A 21,456-nucleotide genomic window follows, 5' to 3' on the forward strand; every position below is an offset into this window, starting at 1 on the left:
GGAAAAACAACGATGTATAATGTTTTTAAGTCGGGATTTTAACTGAGTATGGGGAATAGAAGTATACAGTGTTGATAAATCATATGTATTAATGCTATTATATTCTGATAATAGTCTTGAGCTGATTGTCTCCAAAAGATCTTTCGAATTTTTCAGGATCTACATTGAATTAATACCACTACAGGAGTAACAAATGTTGTGGTAGGACTGCAGACCCTCTTTGACAGTTGTGAGTATAGAAGTAAAAAGTTTTGAAAGAGTTTTGAAGTGTCATTAATATTAAGATATGGTTTATCCAGATATTTGTTTTTTTTTCTTAAATCAAACATGAGCCATGATAGAGAATTTACAGAAAGGCTGATAAAATCCTACATAAACTACAAAAGTAAAACGAAACATGAGACACAAAAGCGACATTATCTTTAGACCGCCGTTCAAAATAACACATTTAGTGCCCAAAACTATAGCCGCTAAACCTAGTTTATTGATAATCTTGGTTTATCAATGTCAACTATAGTCAACGGGATACTAATTATACTTTTGTCTACGATAGACTTCATTTCTGGTGCAATTATTACTATTTGCGATCAGAAACTGGAGTTTACGGTCGCTAAACTCTATTTATCGGAAAAAACTGTGTTTTACAATGAAATTAACCATTGTCACACTAACTTACGACGATGATGATTGGTCACTTGCTATTGAGATCTTGCTTTAAAACGAGTAGTATAGAAAAGAATATGATAGTGTACAATAGATTATTTTATTTTCTTAAATTAACGAACGCTAATGAAAATAAACTAGGTTTAGCGACCGCTGAATATAGTTTACGGGCGATAAACCCAGATTATCGAATTTTTGTTACTCCCACGTGCCATACAAAACTACTGGACAACCGCCCAAAACGACACCACAGCACCCAAAATCAAAAACAACAGTGCCAAAACGGTCAGATCACCCTCCAAATCGATAAAATAATGCTTTAACCATCAGACTACCGTCCTAAACGACACAATAGTAGCCAAAACCATTAGACTACCGTCCGAAACTACACAATAAATATAACGAGAATAGGAACTTTGTATACATCAAAGAGACAACAACCCCATCGAGATGAAACTTTCAGCCCAAGGCCACCTTTTTATCTTAAATGAACAACAATGAAATCCTTATACAACAGGGAAGGCTGTAGTACTCAAAAAAACATCATTATACAAAGGTACAGCGAACGACTTGCCCTTATATATGATCAAATTACATAAAAGTAAACTAGGGTGAAAACGAAACAAGACAAACAGAGGTAAGAAATACCTTACTTAGACAGGCGCTTAAATGCGGTGGGTTTAAAGTAATTTGGCGTGATCATAATCCACCCCTTTAAAATCTGGGGGCTGAGGAAAAATACTGTCCAGTTAAACACACCTTAGAATCAGTTCAAGAAGGTATGAGTCCCTTGTTACAACGGAAATAAAGAAACTGAATATGAATTATACAGATGTACAAACTCAAGACTACTAGTAGTTAACTGACATGCCAAATCCAGACCAGTTTAAACCTACAAAAAGTATGTAAAATCAATCCCAATTCTTCACTTGCAGAGTTAAGAATCATGGTACATCATACAATATGGACAAAGCCCATGTCAAGCCAAAAGTTGCTTTTAATTATAGTGTTTTATTTTTTATGTAAAGACTCTATCAGCAAAACAATGTTAATACAAAACAGATTTATCAGACTACCGTTCGAAACAACACAATGGCGACCAAATTTTCAGACCAACGTCCAGAACGATACAATAGCACCCGAATCATCAAACCACCGTCCAAAACGACACAATAGCGCCCAAATCATCAGACAACCGTCTAGAACGACACAACAGCATAAAACAGTCAGGCCACCGTCCAAAACGATAAAACAACACCCAAAATTTTCAGACCACTGTGCAAAACAATACAACATTAAAATAAAGCTTGTGAAAACCTAAATAATCAGAACGAATATGAAGCTTAATATATTTATCCTTATCTATACCAGAACACTTGTAGATAACTTTACATCTGGACAACTACAACCACTGCTACATTTGCACACATCACCATCGCGACAACATTATACCAAGATTCACACATTCGCTAGAATATGTTTCATTTCTTTGGCATTTCATCTTATTTATCCCTTATTTCAAGTAGAATGATTTTAGATTTAATAGTTTGAACGAAAATGACTGGAAATATTCAACACTACGAAAAGGGTAGGAAATACATCAATAAGTGTTGACAAGTAGCACAAAGCGTTACAAGGGAACTTTAAAAATTAAAATCTAATAATTGAAAGTAAAATAATATCAAAATTTATCATGACATACGCGAAGTAAGAAAAAACACGAATAAAAAAACCTGCCGAGTTGCTCATAAAAAAGTATGTTTTCCATTCACTACCTCAAATATCTCTCTAAGCAGCCTCGATTTGGACATTCGACAACTCGGTTTCTACAAGTCACTTTCACTGCATGCAAATGAACAATGGTTGTACTTGCAATTTATCACGCAATGTTTTAACACACTCACAAATCTAAACAAATGAATAGGGTGAATTTTCTGATCTTTTATCGTCGTCGCATTTTCTTTCATGGTAGCAACCTTTACATTGTTTATTAGACGCCATGTCAAAGTCTTGCAGCCGTACCACGTGATTCTTCTAAATTTAGGGGCCGGTCTTTAACAAACATGATTCGTGTCAGTTTGTCAGTCTTCCAGTTACATGTAAAAATACAGAATAGAATTTTTTATATTATTTCTGTTGAACAAAATCAAATTTAACATTTGCAGGAATTTTTTAGTATAAGGAGGCGTATGAATTATTTCAATTAAAAAATATCAATGAGAAATTTCCAAGGCCGAAAAAAATAGTTTTATGTTTCCGAGCACTATTCTAAAATTTTGTTGGGTCGGTAGGTAGGGATTTTTATTTTCATTTGATATTTTTGAAATGAAATAAGTCATAAATATACAATGGAAACCAAAATACAAAGACTAAACCTGTAGTAGACTTAGTCCACAGCCTAATCATGCACCAATATCTGTCTTCCATGCACTGAAAAGTGTTGACTTTATCCCAAAAAGAATTTTACTGGGTCAAAGATTCAGCAAATGCTGCTGTAGGCTATACAACGCTGTATATAGCGTGCATATTACAAATTAAATCACTAGGTCACCGATCAAAATCACGCAATAATGCATTAATTTTAATAAATTTAATGAATGAACGTGGTCACATGACAACTTATTTCCCTGAATACGCAATGACCCACGTTCATGGGTTTGACTATGCCGGAGACGGTGTAAAACGCTTCAATGCTTTACACCGTCCGTGAGAGATCCCAAATGATATCCAAAGACGTTAAGAAATACCTCAGTCCGTCATGAATCACACATATGAGTTTAAACCGGGTCTATCAGTATTGAGTATATATGTTAGCACGAAAACGAAAATTAAACAAAGTACATTGTATAGGAACAGTCAGCTGATTGTCAGCGTCACTCATATCGTGCAAATGATTGGCTAACGCTGTGTTACGAAAGTTTGGGGGATTTTAGTGGTCTATATCCTGTCATACCCACCCACCCCCTAATTTAAAATTTGGACACACTATTTGTTCTAGCATGGAATCATGATTTTTCCCTAGTTCACTCCCAAAAATTGTCTTGTCCCGCTTTGCGCGGTCTTAAATTCTATTACATTTCCTATTCCTGAAATCCTGGATTCCTGTGAACACAAGAAAGCCATAACAAACCCCCTATTCAATAATAACACCAAGATATAAACATGTATAAATGAAATCAAAGCATTTTTAAAAAAAAATTACAGTTACTATAAGATCGAGTGTAGAAAGAATTAAAGGTGAATGGATAGCAGGGCATCAGTAGAGCGGACATGGGTATACTATCACTGGGTTAGGTCACGCCCCTTTCCTTGACTTACACCAGAGACACATAGCTATAAAATTTCAAGAGGTCAGCCTCAAATTTGCAATTAAAAATGAAGTAGCATCTTATTTTTTTGTCCAGTGTTGACAAGGTTTACCCGTTAAAACAGGGGTCACTCTATATTGCAAATGATGCTGGGCTATAGCCTCAGTTGGTTTAAATTACACTTATATTTGGAAAAAAAGAAGACCACATGACCCTTCAAATTGTCCATCAGACTTTGCTGAATGGAACGTACACCTAATTCATCTATCTACTCTTATCATTACATATTTTAGTTTAGTAGTTCGCAAACTTTTCTTCGTGTTCATTACAAAATATATAAGAAAAGTATGTTAATTGAAAAAAGAACAGTCGAACAAAATGACAACACAAAAGAGTGTAAAAAAGTAGAAAAGTATAAAATAAAGAATAACTTGCAACTTTTATGAGTTAGCTAAATAAAAGTAATAATAAATTTACCGAACTCAGTCATAAATCGAGAAGGTAAATATCAGATAGTAAAAAAAAAACCTCTAATAGCTACATAATGGAACTACATATATTGTTGTAATATGAATAAACAGCCAACTTTTTCGTAATTGTTCAAATTGTACTAAATACCTGTATTGGCTCGTTCAGTACGGGGTTTTAGTACTTTTAAGTGCTTGTACAACATATATTTCATTTCATGTTCTGGCACAGGAATTTGTATATTGAACTAAAAGGCAACAAACATTGTACAATTTTATTTGCGGAAGGGGCTATGATGTTTTAAAAGAAAGCTTATTCCGCATTTTTGCATAAAATTTTACTTTGCCAAATAAAGAAAACATAAGATCATTCATCAATATTTCCCAGTACTTAATGTCAAATAGAAATACTACTTCGGCTAAAATATTTCTCATGCCTTCAATTAACAAATCACTACCCCCTCCCAAAAAAAGGTCTACGCCTCAGAAAAGAATAGATTTGATATCAATTTGTTCTGTTCGCTTCTGCATATGTTGTAATATTGCTGTTTGTATTCTTTGACCTGGAAAAAACTTTATTCCTTCTAGCTCGATCTGACGTATCACTCGAAATTTTAAACTATTTTTTCTAATAATGCTTCATTCTTTGGGTAGATATTTATGTCATACCAGAATATCCTAATGCTAATTAATTATTTAGAACTTAAAATCTGACTTGATTTGATGACATTTTTCCGAGCACATCATACAGAAAATATGGCAAATGGGTACCGACAAGCTTGATATGGTCTCGGGAGAAACGTTCGAACAAATTTCCATTTGATAGTCTGTGTGGCATACTATGCAACAGAACATAAACATATGAAAACAATGTATAGCAAATAAACGGAATATTTGCAGAGCTAGCTCTGGTTTGATTGTATTGGGCTATTCGAGTACATTTGGAAATTATATTAATTGAATATATACATATATATCTTTGGTGTGATGGGTAGGACTCGCCCTGCATGAAGTATGTCTGTCCTCCAATGTTTTGTTTGCGTTAGTCCTCTTATACTGCATTACATGTGAATGTATGTACGATACAGTAAAATTATGACCACGTATGTATGTAAAAAGGAGATCTTTCGATATAAATGTTCAAATAATTTGATGCTTATACGTGAAACCTCTACTAAACATTTCATTGAATGGAAAGACAATTGGCTGCTGCAAACTGAATAAAATATCATTTTTACCTGCATCGGGTGAATGGCATTTTGCATGAAATAATTTTTATCTGATAGTACTCACTGCCCTTTTCATATTTTTTTTCGACAAAAAGATATAACATGTACAATATAAGTTAAGATCCTAGAACAAATGTAGGTAAAGTGAGTGAGCATTTTTTTTCATTTATTTATTTCTTTCAGAAGGTCCTTTCCTGTCGACAGGGTCGTTTGCTCTTTTTTTCGTTTACGTTCACATTTTTTAATTGTTTTTTTTTTTTTTAATGTTTAATGTTTATGTTAGCTGCCCTGTCAATATTTTCAGACTTTCCGTCAAGGGAAAAGCATTTTTTTTACATTTTTTAAATGGAAACAAGTGTGCGTGGTATTCATTCCACCCTCTTGACGCCTGTTATCGGAGGCAGCATTGTAACATCATTCAATCGTTGCATGACGAAACTTCATAGAACAACAGCCCGGAAAACATTTTCTGAAAATACTCCTGGCACTCTCTGAGAGAATGAGCAGTCAAAGGGTTAAAATTGCTTTTCTTATGTCCATAAAGTTTCCCTCTGATATAAGACGAAAACATGGGAAAGTATCAAAATATTTTTCAGCCAATGTCAAGCGACTGTTGTTGAAATAAATTTTTATGGAATCGAACTAAACAATAATCAAATATTTAAAGTGGAAATAAAAGTGATCAGGATGCTTTCAAGTAAGTTGCAACAATACGCAGCACAAACTTCATAATGGGAAAACTGTTTAAATAACAATGAAATGAATTCTTGAAATAAAACTATATCTTTTAATTAAAAGTTAAATAGATAACAATAAATATATAAAACAACTGAGTACAATGTGAGTTTTATGTATTGGAACTAATGGAGTCAACTTGATGAATGTACAAATCCTTGCCTATTTACACGAGCAACTGGAGTCACATTTACAGGTCTTTGGTTCCGTACATTGCTTGCCACATGCACACGCTCCAGAAAATATATAAAACAGGTTTTAAATATCGATAATGTTTCGTTTACATTTTATTTGTTAAACATTCAACATTCGTAAATAAAAAAATAACGTACTCTTTCGCGTAATTAAATGTTTTAAGTAGCATTCTTTATAAAAATCAAACAGGAGAAAACCCACCATTTAGCATCATTGTTGTTTTTCTTTCTAAACCAAGAATAACCTCTACAATAAGTTATGTCTAAATGTCTGAAGTTTGTTTGGATTAAAACTTGACTAAACAAAACTATACCAAAACCTAAGAAATTCTTGCTATGGTTAAAAATATACCTATACTTTTGAGTTATATACAGACAATTTCAATTAGGGCGTAATTAATTAAGGTTGTCACTAAAAAAGTTCTGAGGTTGCCATCAACAAATGATTGACTGGAGTGTCCATAAACAATATTGAATATGACCATCTGTCAAAGGAAATAAAGACGTTGTCGGATTTGACCTTCAGCAATCTGCATGGTGAGTGTCTAGCAAAAAAGCAGAAAATCTTCACAGTCTAGAGCATCTTAATTCATGCCCGTTTTAATAATGACTGTGTGTTTCCTTTGCTATCAATATTTTGATATAAAATAATTTCCTAAAGATAACTCTTCTTACCTGAGCATTTGCAGACGACTGTACATCCAGAACATCCACAATCACTGCCACATTTGCACGCGTCACCACAGCTACAACCTTCCCCGCTCCACCCAGTCCCAAAGATGCAGACTTGCCATTGTGTTTTTTATTCAAACATCTGCCTTTGTTTTTGTTTTGTTTTTGTTTGTTTGTTTGTTTGTTTGTTTTTTGTTTTTTGTTTTTTTTTGTTTACTTTTTATAAAGTATTTTTCATCATAACCAATTTGACAAAAATACTAAAGAAAAATGTTGAAATGGGTTAAACTGACCATTAAAGCAAATTTCAATATGTCGATTGGAATTAAGCCAGACTTAAAGCGTTTCAATTTTTGTATGTGATTATGTGTATGTTTTGGCGCAAAGCTTCTGGGTACTCATGAAGGGTTACCACAATATCATTTTTTCTTCTTCTTCGGTATTTTTGTCAAATAAGTTATGATTAAAAATACTTGAGAAACAACACAAAAGCGGATGTTTGAATAAAAACACGATGACAATTAAAGATGTGCATTTAAAGACTGACATAGACTGACATAGAACATTGGGCCTCTGAATATGATGATGAATCATATCGATTTGGGTGAGGCCAAACTGGTATAATCTAGTAATATTCACATGTTGAAACTTTATGTGACCCATCGACATGAGGTTCTCATGATGGATGTGCAAAAACACGGAAAATTTCACATTGACTTTTATTTTTAACTACACAGTGACATACAAAAGCCTTTTTAGGAAAATGCATTCTGAGAGCTATAGCAAACAAGAAAAAAATGGGGCAATAAGTCATTTGATTAAACAGCTATTTGTGGTTTATGACACTTGACATAGATTATTGGACCTCTGACGTACCATGAACAAAGATAATATTTTGCACACGGCCTTGCACACGGCATAGTCAGGATCGATATATAATCCGACATAACATAGTCCAACATAGACAGACTGCGCTATTAACTGAGTTCCACCAGGAAATAATTCATAACTGAAATATACGACATTTTCTAATATGCCTAGCCCTTGTAGTTGTAATGAAAGTAAGTAAAAGTTTTTTTATATATATATATATTCACGTTACGTAATCGGTTTATTGATTTTTTACTAGTTTTTACACTGTTACATTTTTTTTCTTTTTATTAGTTTTGAAAACGTATTAATCATTGATAAATTGTGAACTTATCGTTACCGGTTATTTTGTAAAATTCTCAAATTCCTATTTTATTGATTTAGAGTATCACCCCCCCCTCCTCCCTTTTCAAGTCCAAAGTACACTCCATGTTTTGGGTGAAGTCCAAAGTACAATTTTACTCTTTGGTAAAGTCCAAATGCCATGAAATTTGAAGTACAATATACGGCTGTTTTGAAATGTTAAGTCCATGGACTTGTGTGCCTAAGTCTAAAGTACTCCAAAAAGAGAGGTGATACCATCTCCTCATTCAATCAATTGATCATACAAACTTCAAGTAGGTCAGCATTTACAATCATGATTTTTTTCTTCGACATTTAGATGAATATCCAGGTTACGTGTATGAAAACAATTAATCAAAGGCAGAACATTTTGACAACCGGATTAGGTTTACCCAGTGTTAGTTTTTTTTATTTATGCTGGTTTAACCCCATGTATATGGAAGTCAATCTATAAATAGAATCATAACAAACCTTTATCGTGATTTCTGCTTTCCGTCAAGATCACTATGATTACTATTATTTATTGTTCTGTAAAACTGTTACATTTTTTCAGCACAAGTCTGCATCTGTGGGACTGGTTGCAGCGGGGAAGCTTGTAGCTGTGGTGAAGCTTGCAAATGTGACAGTGATTGTGCATGTTCTGGATGTACAGTCGTCTGCAAATGTTCAGGTGAGAAGATTATCTTTAAGAAACTCTTTTGTATCAAAAAATTGATAACGAAGGAAAATCAATTAAAATAACTAAGCCGGGAAGATAAATTATTACAGTACACTGAACAAAAGAAAACGATAGATAAAACAAAACTGGTCAGAACACACAGAATATTAACCCCACTTAAAGCGGTGATGAACTAAGAAACTCTTAATGTCCTGTGACAGATGTAGGTATTTGGTCATATTCTACATTAGATATGGACACTCCTGTCAATCAAGTGATGATGGCAACCTGAGAACTTCATTAGTCACAACCTTAATTAATTACGCCCTAGTTTAAATTTGTGTCTATTCAAACGTGCAGCTATTTTTTTTTATCATAGCAGGACTTTCTTTAGCTTTTGTCTAGTTTTGTTTAGTCAAGGACTAGTCCATGCTAATTCAGACACAACCTATGGTAGAGGTCATTATTTGTGTCGAATAAGAAACGAAGTTTATTTTCTCCTTTTTTCAATCAAAGACGAAACTGAACGGTGGGTTTCTGACATACAAGGGTCATCGTTTTATTTTTATAAAGAATGCTACTTAAAAAGTTAATTACACGAAAAAAGTAATTTAATCATTTTAGTTAAGAATGCTGAATGTTTTACACTTAACATGTAAACGAAACATTATCAATATTTGAAACCTGTTTCATATATTTTCAGAATCGTGTGCATGTGGCAAGCAATGTACGGGACCAAAGACCTGTAAATGTGACTTGAGGTGTTTTTGCAAATAGACAAGGATTCCTACATTTATCAAGTTGACTTCATTAGTTCCCATACATAAAACTCACATTGTACTCGATTGTTTTATATTTTTTATTGTTATGAAATAAACTTTTAATTAAAAGATTTTGTTTTACTTCAAGAATTCATTTCATTTCTATTTAAACAGTTTTCCCATATGAAGATTGTTACAACTTTTTTTTGTCCTTTTTTTAAACAGCCTGATCACTTTTATTTCCACTTGAAATATTTGATTATTGTTTGGGTCAATTCCATAGTTATTTATTTCAACTATAGTCGTTTGACTTTTAGAACATTAAGAGGAAAATATTTCAATGTTTTCCCATGTTTTCAACTGATATCACAAGGAAACTTTATGGACAGAAGAGACGCATTTTAAAACTATTTAGAATCAAAGAGATATCAACATTAGCTTCTTTTCAATGAGAAAGGAGTTGTGTTTCAACATTCATACACTAAGGCACAGAAAATTGTCTACTGGATAGTGGGGGTATTTATTGCCATGGCGGCCGAGTACGCGCAACGCTCTTGGCTGGTATTTTTAACAACAGAAGCTAACTTGCTCACAATTCCAGGCGGGTTCAAAATAAGAGAATTGTCACTAATCTACACTTTATTACGATTATACAGAAAATACATGTTACAGGATTAAAAGTTATTTTGACATCAGAAAACTTCGCAAACTCATCTATCAAATTATTCTCCAAAAGTTCTTAAATTCCATAATACCGATTGGATCCACATAGCACAGAGAAACAACACAACAGACAACAATAAGCGAGGAATTCTCCATATAGCGATAACTTCCTGTTAAGGCAGGTTATACTATCGTCAACAATATACAATCTATAACCTCAGACCACTGTCCGGAACATCGGACCATTGTCCAGAATACGATAACTTCCTGTTAAGGCAAGTTATACTAACGTCAATAATTCACAATAACCTCGGACCTTTGTCCGGAACCTAGGAACATATTGTCCGGAATACAAATTCCTGTTAAGGCAAGTATACGTCAAAACGTCAAAGAAACATCATCAATAATAAGGAGCTAACTTCCAGATACGGCAAGTTACAACTCTCAAAAACAATATTCCTCTTGCATCACTTGTCTCCAAAAACACTTTCCTTAACCACATAAAATAAATCAAAACTTACATTCAGTTTGTAACCGTATATTCCCTAACATCAAATCTCCAATCGCACATCGCCCTTTCGCTCCTTCCATTTCTTCTCTTTTTCTTCTCTCCAAAAACTGAAAGTCAAACATCTTATATACTGTTCAACACAAATTTTACACCAACTATGCACCAACTATTTTAATTATCATATCTTACTTGACTGACCTAAATTAAGCACCAATTTCCAATAAATCAAAAACTTTGACAACTACTTAAAACAACATCCTACATGGGTAACATGGTACTGTACTTCATCACCTTTCCTATAGTAAACCACTTAAAATCATAATAAAGATAAACTTCTGGATATAAGAATGACGGTACAATGACTAAATCAAATATAATTATCTAGACATGCAACTAATTATCATGAAAATATACACCTCTACATTATCATTTTAAAAAATCCAACCCCACTAATAAAATGGTTGGTACCTTGTATTGTATTCATCAGTTAAGAATCTTGCATTTGAATTTGATTTTACGAACAATAGTACTTTCTTTTAATTACCGTTCGAATCCGGGTTATTGATGTAATTCCCTTGATTTCCCTGGCTCGTCAAAAGCTAATCTGATTAAAGTTCCGCATCAAAAACCAAGGTTCGTTTAGCGTGTGCAAACGTTTGAGTACTATTAGAAAAAAAATACACGTAATTCATACAGTTCATGAAATGATTTTCTTGTACCGTTGGCTTCAATAAGTAGATGAAATTTTGACAGATTTCCCAGAATCTTTTCTTTTAATGTTTCTTTTTTCAATATTTGTGATTGATATCTTAAGACCTTAAACTGATATTGTTTTTCAATGTCAACGCTTAATCTTTTTTATTACAAAAGCGATTGCTAAAACGTTGGCCCCTTAAGTGCGACAAAAAGTGACAGAGTTAGCAACCACATCGATCACATCGTAACAATAAAGTTTGTTTGTGAATATTTTCATCGGAGAATTTTGAAAGTGATATTGAATTGATTTTCACGAGGTTTCTATAAATACATTTACCTATGTAGAGAAACCTCTTAGCTCTGTTTTTATTTATTAAACATTATTGTATGATATCTCTTACTGAGGGTAACTGTTGTGAAAGTTAAAGGATGGAGAACAGTCTTACGACTTTTGTACTTAGATAAAAATAAATGAGTTCAGATTATTCTACAGATTTTTATATTTTTAAAATATTATTACCGTAAGATTGATGGTAAACATAGTTACCATAAAGTATGCTTATTTAGAATTCTTGTTGAAATTTTATGATCTGATTTGCAATTCTTGCTGTCGTCCTCCAGAACAGGATTGGAAACAAGTATAAACAAATATACCTTTTTTTTTAAATGTTCATGTGATTATTTGAATGTATACTTAATTTTTTTTGCTGTAATATGCCATTTCTATCAGATTTCAAACTGAAGTTATAACTTAGTGTCTAGTCATACGAAATGCAATGCTGAAACTTTACTTCCACATTTAGCCGTGAGCATGTTTGTCAATGAAAATAAAATCATACATTTTAAGATTTCTATCATATATAAGGAGAATGAAAATATCATGGAGACAATAACCCCGTCGGATTAAAATGTCAGCTCAAGGCCACTCATAGGTATTCAATGAACGACGCTGAAACCCTCACACCACATGGCAGGCTGCATCTGGCCCCAAAACATCTTAATGCACAAGAACATTGAAGCAAGTAAACTGGAAGTAAAGAAGAGGCTCCCAGGAGCGTGAATCGCTCACCTGGTTCAATTTTGCCCTTCAAAGGCAATAAATTTAACGAGAAGTTGTCCAACAATTTTGAATCAAGAAGACTTTGGTAGGACTTATCATTTCAGCAATTGAAAGTTTCTGTCTATCGTAGTTTTCAAGATATTGACTAAAAAAAGCAAAAAAAAACCCGTCATTTTCCTCTTCCAATGGCAATAACTCTTACAAGAAGTCGTCTGACAATTTTTATCCCTGAAGATTTTTGTAGTCCTACTAATAAGGCTCATTTCAGCTATAAAAAGAATTTGGCTAAACCTAAATATGCAAAAAACTATTGTCTGACCCTTATGTTTTAATTTAAGTAACAGCGGCCATATATTTATCGGATCAAAAATCCCACACCAGTTCTATGCAGGATACCTTAAGGAACATTCATACTAAGTTTGGCTCCAATTAGTCAAATAGTGTCAGAATAGAGAAGAGTTTTGAAAGAAATAAGATTAAAAATAGCAAAAAAATGTAACTCAAATGGCTTAAAACATCTTCTGCTTTGAAACGAAAATTAACCATAGGCAGATCTCATCATGCTGAACACTTTTACCCTATGTCAGAATTTGGCTAAACCTAACGGTGGATACCAAGTGATGGCAATAGCTCATATAGCCTTCGGCCAGATGAGCTAAAAACCGAAACAAGGCAAACAGAGGAATGATATGTTTGACTTGGGACAGGCGAAACATATGCGTCGGGGTTTAAGTACTTCGGAGTGATCAACCCCCCACATTTTGGGCAATGTGGAAAAATATTAGACAATTATACATACCTCAAAAAATGTAAAAATGTCCAAGTTCCTTGTTAAAACAAAAACAAGGAAACTGGTTATACTTTACACAAATGCACAAAGGACTACTGGCCATTAAATGACATCCCAGCTCCAGACCAGTTTAAACCTACAAAAATTTATGCCGGCATTGAGAACATGATACATTTTAAGTCATACAATAAGGACCATATATTTGTCAATTTAAAACCGAAAGGCTTGACATTAAGGTAGATCATACATATATATATATATATATATATATATATAACATTGAATATTTCGGATAACAGATATCCTTCCTCAGCATGAAACTCATAAAACTATATGAGCATAAAACTCACAAAGTTCAAGATCAAAACACATTCAGAAACTGAATAGCGTAATATATATATTATGTCGGGAATTCATGGTTTGGCTTGCTATTAAAAAAACTGGTAGATAAAATTCCTTGAAAATTGTATAATAAATACTTATCTGATATTATTTTATATTTTAAAAAGAAAATTTCACTTTTTTTCTGGTAATACAAAAACAAAAAACAAAAAAAAAACTGAAATTCCCATTAAATTTCTACAGACATTTTTCCGCCAATTATCTCCCCCTTGAAAGATGGCTTGTCAAATTAATGTTTGTAATTTTATCTTATAAAGGTTCATGCAAAAAAGCATTTTTGCATCTTTTCAAACACTGATAAATACTTCTGTCTTGAGTCATGGCCTGTTAACTAAATATTCCGACCACAGCCAAGCATTTCTAAAACGCTTTCAAATATTTGTATTTAATTTATGACGCATAGCTTTTGGGTACTCATGGAGGGTTACCAAAATGTATTTTTCTTCTTTGTATTTTGTCGAAGAGTTTATTAAAATGTAAAAAAAAAGATACGATAAAAACAAAATTTACAGAAATAAAAGCATATGCTTGAAAAAAAATAAAACAGCCATGAGAGGGGTGGATTTTATAGACTGACATAGAACAGTAATTTAGCCCCCGACTATGATCATGAATAATTTAAAAGATGTTTTCGGCGTTATCAAACCATCCTTTATTACAATGACATGTCACATACATGTTGAAGCCGGTGCGTAGGTTGTTTATGACACACCGACATGAGGTTCTCTTGAAGGATGAGCAACAACGTTGAAACGAATTTTTATTTTTACTGTATGGCGACATAGGAAAGCCTTTTAAAAATTACATTCTGAGATAAATAAAAAATAAAAGTTAATGAACTACTTGATAAAACAGCTTTTTGTATTAATTATGAAGCATGACATATATTATTGGACCTCTGTCGTACCCTGTACAAAGATCAATGTTTTGCACACGGCCGTGCACACGGCATAGTTGGGATCGATATATAAACCGACATAACATAGTCTGTGGCCAAAACTGCGCATTTCATTAGGATATAATTCACAACTGAGACATACAGCCACTTTAAATATGCCTAGCCCTTGTAATTGCATTGAAAGTAAGTAAAACTATGTTTTTGTGATCACGTTTATAAGATTATTGATTGTTTACAAACGATACACTCGTCTTTTATATTATTTGTTTCCCCCTTTTTTATTAGATTTTTGTTTTTTGGTTTTTTTTTTTTATTTTTATTGGTTCAATTGAATTATCAAACAAACAAGTTTGTTACATGTCTTACGTGTATTTTCGTTAGTAGTGGTCAGGTAAGAGGCAATCTATAAATAGAATCAAAACAAACTTCTATCGTATCTGCTTTGTTTGTATTTCCACTTTATTTCACCATTGCTGTGATTATTATTATTTATTGTTCTATAAAAATTGATATTTCTTGTTCAGCACAAGTCTGTATCTGTGGTACTGGGTGCAGCGGAGAAGGTTGTCGTTGTGGTGACGCGTGCAAATGTAGCAGTGGTTGTGGATGTTCAGGGTGTAAAGTCGTGTGCAAATGTCAGCCAGGTGAGAAAATTAACCTGTTATACATTCTTTAATACCAGTTGATACCTAAGGTTATAATAAGACCAAATGAAAATGATTGAATATCAATTAACAAACCGTACCGGAGACCAAAACTGGAGCTGAAATACCATGATTTATCGCCATACTTCTGCTCTTTACCTAAAGTGAAAGAAAACACCTGAATTTCCGAATGAAAACGCCACAACTGGTACCTAGTATGAGACTTACCACATATAGTATTAAATTTGCGGGGACTCAGATTTATGGCGGGAAATTAAGGTATTTTAGTTCTTTGGGTAATAGGGTACATCTCAAAGAGATGACGGATAAACAATACGTACTGTGCAAACTTCACGTAGAAAAAAATTAATATTGATTTTTTTTCTATCTCGGAGGTAAGAACGAGAAATAATTGTATGCGAGTTGTAGTACAGATCGACATGACTAAAATGGCAAGTTTTTAAAGGAAATTATGAGTAATTAAAAAATAATTAAAAAAACTGTAAACAGGCTGAGGTGAATTCGAGTATAAGTGACACTAAAGAACTAGTAGGAACTCCACTTTCATCGGATCCTGTATGTTTTTAAGGTAATGCATTCATCCGCCCTTCTGTTCAAAAAAAAGGAAATAAACAGCCAGATTCCACTAACTAGAGGTTCTTAGGAGCATGAATGACTTACTTGGTTCATTTTTAAAGATCAATTAAACATTTTCTTCTATCTTTCTTAGTTTTAAAGATTTGGACTGAAAACTGCAAAAAAAAAATATTTATATATGACCAAAAAAAACAAAAACAAACAGAGGAACAATACCAGTACTGAACGAAATGTTAATACATATAGTCCACTTGTAGAACCAGCGGATCCAGAAATTTCGAAATAGCTGACTGCTCTAGTTATTCCAGTTTTTTTTTATTTTTTTTATTTATTTATTTTTTTTTTTTGCTATATAATAAACTTTTCGAGAATAAGACAGGCGATCCCCATTGGTTTGCCTATGTGAACGGGTATGCATGCCTGGTCACTTGATATAACCACATAAGTATAAAAATACTTTTATTGTATTCCTCGTCGTTAACGTTTGTGCTTTGTTCCATATAATATTCAAAAGTGCATTAGCGTATAAAAAGCATGTGTAAATTTTTGACTAGTTTTTATTCAACTTATCGATTGCAAGAAAGGGTAAGATGTTCATTCAATTTACGATTGTTAAATATTTAAATGTTTAACAAATAACATGAACATGTTAACGAAAACATTATCGATATTTGAAATATGTTGATGTATTTTCAGGAGAGTGTGCATGTGGCAAGCAATGTACGGGACCAGACACCTGTAAATGTGACTCCAGTTGTTCGTGCAAATAACATTATTCTGTAGGTTCATTGGCCAAATTATTTTGGACTTCTTGAGTTCCCATATATAAAATTCACATTGTACTTTTATTGTTATAGTTTTTTTTTATTGTTATGTAATAAATTTGAAAAAGATTTAGTTTGTTGTACTTCGAGAATTCATGTAATTGATTTTTTTGGATAGTTTCCACCTGTGGTGATGCTGTCGAATGTAAAAACACTTTAAACGATTTATCTTTGATTGATTCTATTCCATAGTTATTTATTTTAACCAAAATGGGTAGTTAATTTGTTTCTTGGTGCTTAAATATTTAATAAAAAGATTTTCTTCACGTTTTCATCGAACATCACGAGAGCATTTTTGGACACAACAATCGCTTTTGAAAATAAATGGATATCATGCAACATTATCTTCTTTCTGCTGTGAAATTAGTCTTGATGGTCTCAACTTTCATACACTAAGGCGCAGACCATTTTCTTCTCGAGAAGTAAGAGCTTGGTATTGATGCGAAAATGATTATTTTTGTTCTGCGGAAACTGGAGTGCTCGTATTTTTTTCGTTGTTGCTAGAGTTAAAATAACATTAAAGTCTCCTCCCCTCACTACCATAAAGGTTGGTGCCTATGCACAATCAGTAGATCGTAGTTTTACGTAATTCATTCGCTTGAAAAAACATTACTGCATCGTCAGAACACTATTTTAAATAACAAATTCAAAAAAATGTTTTTAAAGTAAGACCAAGGGCATTCACGCTTGTAGCAGAAGTACATGCCGCTCTGGGCACAAGAAATGATGTCCATAATTCCAGCTGCAATATATGGTATAGTTTTGCATAGACTTTCTACAAGCCCCTTTAAAATTTACGAGGCAGAAAATATATGTATTCAACCTCTCTTATACAGTCCATGGGCTGGGAGGGTCCACCATGCAACCCCCCCCCCCCACCCTCGATCAACTTCATGGTGATTTTAGGTACCTTTATACCTCCAATTACCGAAACAATTTGTCGCCAAGGAATATTCTCGGACGGATTCTTTTTCAGTATAAGCCTATATTTGTACCCCACTGGGTCAAAAAGCCAAGATTGTTTTACTCAATTGTTTGAGCGTCTTAGCCTTTCCGGGATAGCAAACTAAACAAAGTTAGGTATCATCGTATAGCCCAATGTCTCAGCTTTACGATGGTACCAAGAAAATGGCGGTAACACTTAGGATTTTGCGGTAATATAAAAAAATGTACCCTTACCCACCGAAAATTCGCTTAAATTGACATATTTTTCAATGTCAAAACCCCTAGAGTATTAATGCTTCAATAAAAAATGGCTTACATGTATATATGATATTTTCTGTTTAGTACTATCACAATTTATACTTCTGGGGTTCTTTTGATGATTTTTGGCGATTTTCGTTGTCAGAATTTATCGAAAAATGCAAAAATGGGATTTTCGATTTTTCGGTCAAAAGTGACATAAATTTGACTCCACAAGTTATTACTCAACTAAAACATATCAAATTTGATAAATAATTTAATTGTCTACATAAATGAACCACGAAAAACTACTTTTCAAGAAAGGATTTTCAAAAAATGTTAAAAATATTACCCTTACCTCTAGAAAACTGGTCTCAGAATCAAACTGAATTCTCATTCACAGCATACTGACATTGTATAACTCATATTTTAGGCATTCATAATTAAGATAATGATGTTCCTAAAAAGACTTGTAAATGGGAAGTATAAGGGTACCTGAAAATCATTTTGGTTGATGAGTGGGGTGCACGGGTTGGGGGGGGGGGTTATTAGCCCACGTACAAATAATGCCACTACTAACAATGGATGGTGTAATCGTAATCAATTTTAATCGATTATATTTCAAAAGCAATCACATGTAATCAATAATCATGGTAAATTAGGATTTCAAGTAATCATATGTAATCGATTATTGGATACAAAAGGAGTGTAATCATTATTACTTTGGGATTACATTTTGATTACATTGCTCCAAAACAAAAAATGTTCACTTACACATTTAGATACAATTCACTTGTTCTACTGATAAGAGTAAAATAAAAAAAATAATGTAACTGTCAATATACAATTTTCAACAGTCGTGTTTATCACAGTTTTCAAATTGTGAATATAATTCACTAATTATTTCTTCTGCTTTAAAATCATGTCAATCAAGTTGCTAAATATGTCATTATTTTACCTATGCCAAGGAAATACATTTATTTTCTTTTATTTATGTGGGAAAACATCTGAAGTAATAATATGTAATTGATTACATTTGAAACTATGAGTAATCATGATGTAATCGATTACATTTGAAAGTATTCAGCCACAACCCAGTGTACTAGCTGCTCTCTCCCGAAATAATTTGTAGATTTTTCACTAACCGAGAAATACATGCAATCAATGAACTTTTTTTAATTTTTAAGGAAACCCTGAATAGCAGGTCTTAATCGTACAAAATTAACCTAATATCTCCGTCAAAATATATAAATCATTTAAGTCGACGTGTAAACGAAGTGATGCAATTGATTTTGAAGTAATGTAGCACTTATCTATAGTAGAATGGTATAAAAACTCTGTTCGATGCCAACGACGAACTCAAGACATTTAAACACCAATTCAGTACCGCTGATGTGCCTTAATGACTATACTGGAGTTGGAAAAGTAGTGTCGTATGGAAGAGACAGATGTCCCGGAATTTGACAAACAATTTGATGCCAATCCCTAGCAGGTTTCGGTAAATCAAATAAAGGTATGGACACATTAAGCATTTCTTATTTTGATCTTTTATATAAGTCATGAAACATATACTTATCACGTAAGAATCCCATAACTAATCAGCTGTTGGTTCACATTGATGTTTATAAGTCTTGCAGAACAACAAAGGAGGACGGTTAATATAAATTCGGATTTTTCCATTTTACAAGTACATTATGGCCATGAACACTTGCTTTGTGTTACTATTATTTTAGATATGTTAGCTTGATTGAGTTTGAAAAAGGGGAGGGTGGTTTATTCTTTAATTACTTCTCTTTTAACATTACTGTTGGGGTGAAGGAAAAAAGTTAAAGTCAAATAAAAGCAAATCGGCTCTTTCATGTGAACTGGCGCATCAAAATTTCACATTTTTCATGCCATTTATATGAAATAATACACGTTTAAATAAAACATTGTATCACCAAAAAACATTCTACTGTAGATTAATAAGATTTTATTGTTACTACTTGCGAAAAGCCGATGAAGAATGAGTGTGAATTCATAACTTTCAGAAAAAAAATGTTTTTTTCTATTATTCATGGTGTTTACGGTTTCCCTTACCAGTACAATTGCAGAAACGGCATCGTACGGTATGTGCATCTATGTAAACTATCTAACTTCACAAAATGAGATAATCTACGGTAAGGCGGTTAAACTAATTCTAAAACTGATGGCAAATCTTGTAAAACTTAAAGCAGCATTAGCTGCCAAATTTGTTTAGTTTTGATTCTACTGAATTTTGCTGATAAAATGAAACAAGTTTTTAGTAATGCAGTTGAAACAATAAATGTCGATAATACCTTCAGAATATTGTGAAAACAACGTTTTTTTTTAATCATAGAAGATCGATAGCTCAGATCTAATTATTTTTCGCCATTACTTCCGAAAATTGCCGGCAGAACATTAATCTGAGTTAAAAATACTTTAACATTGGTAAAAAAAAAATAAAATAACGGATACACAGGTAAGCACGTGTCTTGTTTTCATTTCATTTCATCTATTTCTTGATTAGTTTTCAAATAAACAATGACAGTTACTGACCAAATTTGTGCCACATTTTTTTGCGCGATTTTCTTTTCGGGATAACGAATGTAAACCTTTCATTTACGGAGGATGCCAAGGAAATACTTACAATTTTCTGACGCTGGATGAATGCAAGAAACACTGCCAAACAACAATATAGGTGTTCACCAAATAAGACTGGACTTCATCAGGGTTTTTTTCTGCTGTAAATATATAATAAATAATATAAGAAAATGGAAGGCGTACTTAAATGAGACTAACACAACAAGGATTGAGATACAAGTATTTTTTAGAGGATTTGCCAGCATCAATCGTTTATTTGGACAGTCTAAATTGAATTCAAAACTTAAGAATATCTTTCTGGTAAACATTCAAGGGGAATTAAGTTACCACTGACTGACGCACACGGATAACAATGTTCGAAAAAAAAATGTTTTTAAAAAGTACATGTATATTGGTAAGATGGTATCATTGGTAGGGAAAAAAACAAATGAAAACATTTTAAATGGATGAAAATTGATGAAAATTGTTGCCAATCAAGAAAATGTCCTCCAGCTGAGTTATGGCCAAGAATGGCATCTTAATTTCATGCCGGTTAGATAGCTAGCTACAAGTATATAGAACTGATAATGATCATTTTGTAAGAATTTAATTCTATTTTATTGCTATCGCCATTGTATTTTTACCAATGTGGAAAAAAGTTCGATTTCTTTTCAGTTACGATTCGCTCAAAATCTCGTTAGTAGTAA

General features: G+C 32.9%; 2 protein-coding genes and 1 long non-coding RNA gene across 3 annotated transcripts; 2 read left to right on the plus strand and 1 right to left on the minus strand.

Moving 5' to 3' along the window:
- Positions 1 to 8,169: 8,169 nt before the first annotated feature.
- LOC148627050 (uncharacterized) lies at positions 8,170 to 10,040 on the plus strand. Its single transcript, XM_088566396.1, has 3 exons — positions 8,170 to 8,329; positions 9,034 to 9,150; positions 9,842 to 10,040. The coding sequence occupies exons 1-3, from the start codon at positions 8,302 to 8,304 to the stop codon at positions 9,913 to 9,915; spliced, it is 219 nt and encodes a 72-aa protein (XP_088422522.1). The 5' UTR covers positions 8,170 to 8,301; the 3' UTR covers positions 9,916 to 10,040.
- Positions 10,041 to 10,273: 233 nt separating this feature from the next.
- LOC148627051 (uncharacterized) lies at positions 10,274 to 15,445 on the minus strand. The gene is made up of 4 exons (XR_015919595.1): positions 15,286 to 15,445; positions 13,629 to 13,755; positions 11,618 to 11,736; positions 10,274 to 11,180 (listed from the first exon to the last, which is right to left on the minus strand). It is a non-coding gene; the product is annotated as an uncharacterized LOC148627051 (long non-coding RNA).
- Positions 14,943 to 17,053, plus strand: LOC148627052 (metallothionein-like). The gene is made up of 3 exons (XM_088566384.1): positions 14,943 to 15,102; positions 15,444 to 15,563; positions 16,857 to 17,053. The coding sequence occupies exons 1-3, from the start codon at positions 15,075 to 15,077 to the stop codon at positions 16,928 to 16,930; spliced, it is 222 nt and encodes a 73-aa protein (XP_088422510.1). The 5' UTR covers positions 14,943 to 15,074; the 3' UTR covers positions 16,931 to 17,053.
- The last annotated feature ends 4,403 nt before the right edge of the window (positions 17,054 to 21,456 follow it).

The sequence above is a fragment of the Perna viridis genome, chromosome 1 (assembly GCF_037379345.1).
Source record: "Perna viridis isolate PV_CMFRI_1.1 ecotype Kerala chromosome 1, ASM3737934v1, whole genome shotgun sequence".
In the NCBI taxonomy this organism is placed as follows: domain Eukaryota; kingdom Metazoa; phylum Mollusca; class Bivalvia; order Mytilida; family Mytilidae; genus Perna; species Perna viridis.

Excerpts from the sequence above, each read along its gene's own strand:
- LOC148627050 (XM_088566396.1), top strand. The coding sequence starts at position 8,302 with ATGCCTAGCCCTTGTAGTTGTAATGAAA. Across the intron at positions 8,330-9,033 it reads CCCTTGTAGTTGTAATGAAA|CACAAGTCTGCATCTGTGGG; the intron begins GTAAGTAAAAGT and ends ACATTTTTTCAG. Across the intron at positions 9,151-9,841 it reads AGTCGTCTGCAAATGTTCAG|AATCGTGTGCATGTGGCAAG; the intron begins GTGAGAAGATTA and ends ATATATTTTCAG.
- LOC148627052 (XM_088566384.1), top strand. The coding sequence starts at position 15,075 with ATGCCTAGCCCTTGTAATTGCATTGAAA. Across the intron at positions 15,103-15,443 it reads CCCTTGTAATTGCATTGAAA|CACAAGTCTGTATCTGTGGT; the intron begins GTAAGTAAAACT and ends TTTCTTGTTCAG. Across the intron at positions 15,564-16,856 it reads CGTGTGCAAATGTCAGCCAG|GAGAGTGTGCATGTGGCAAG; the intron begins GTGAGAAAATTA and ends ATGTATTTTCAG.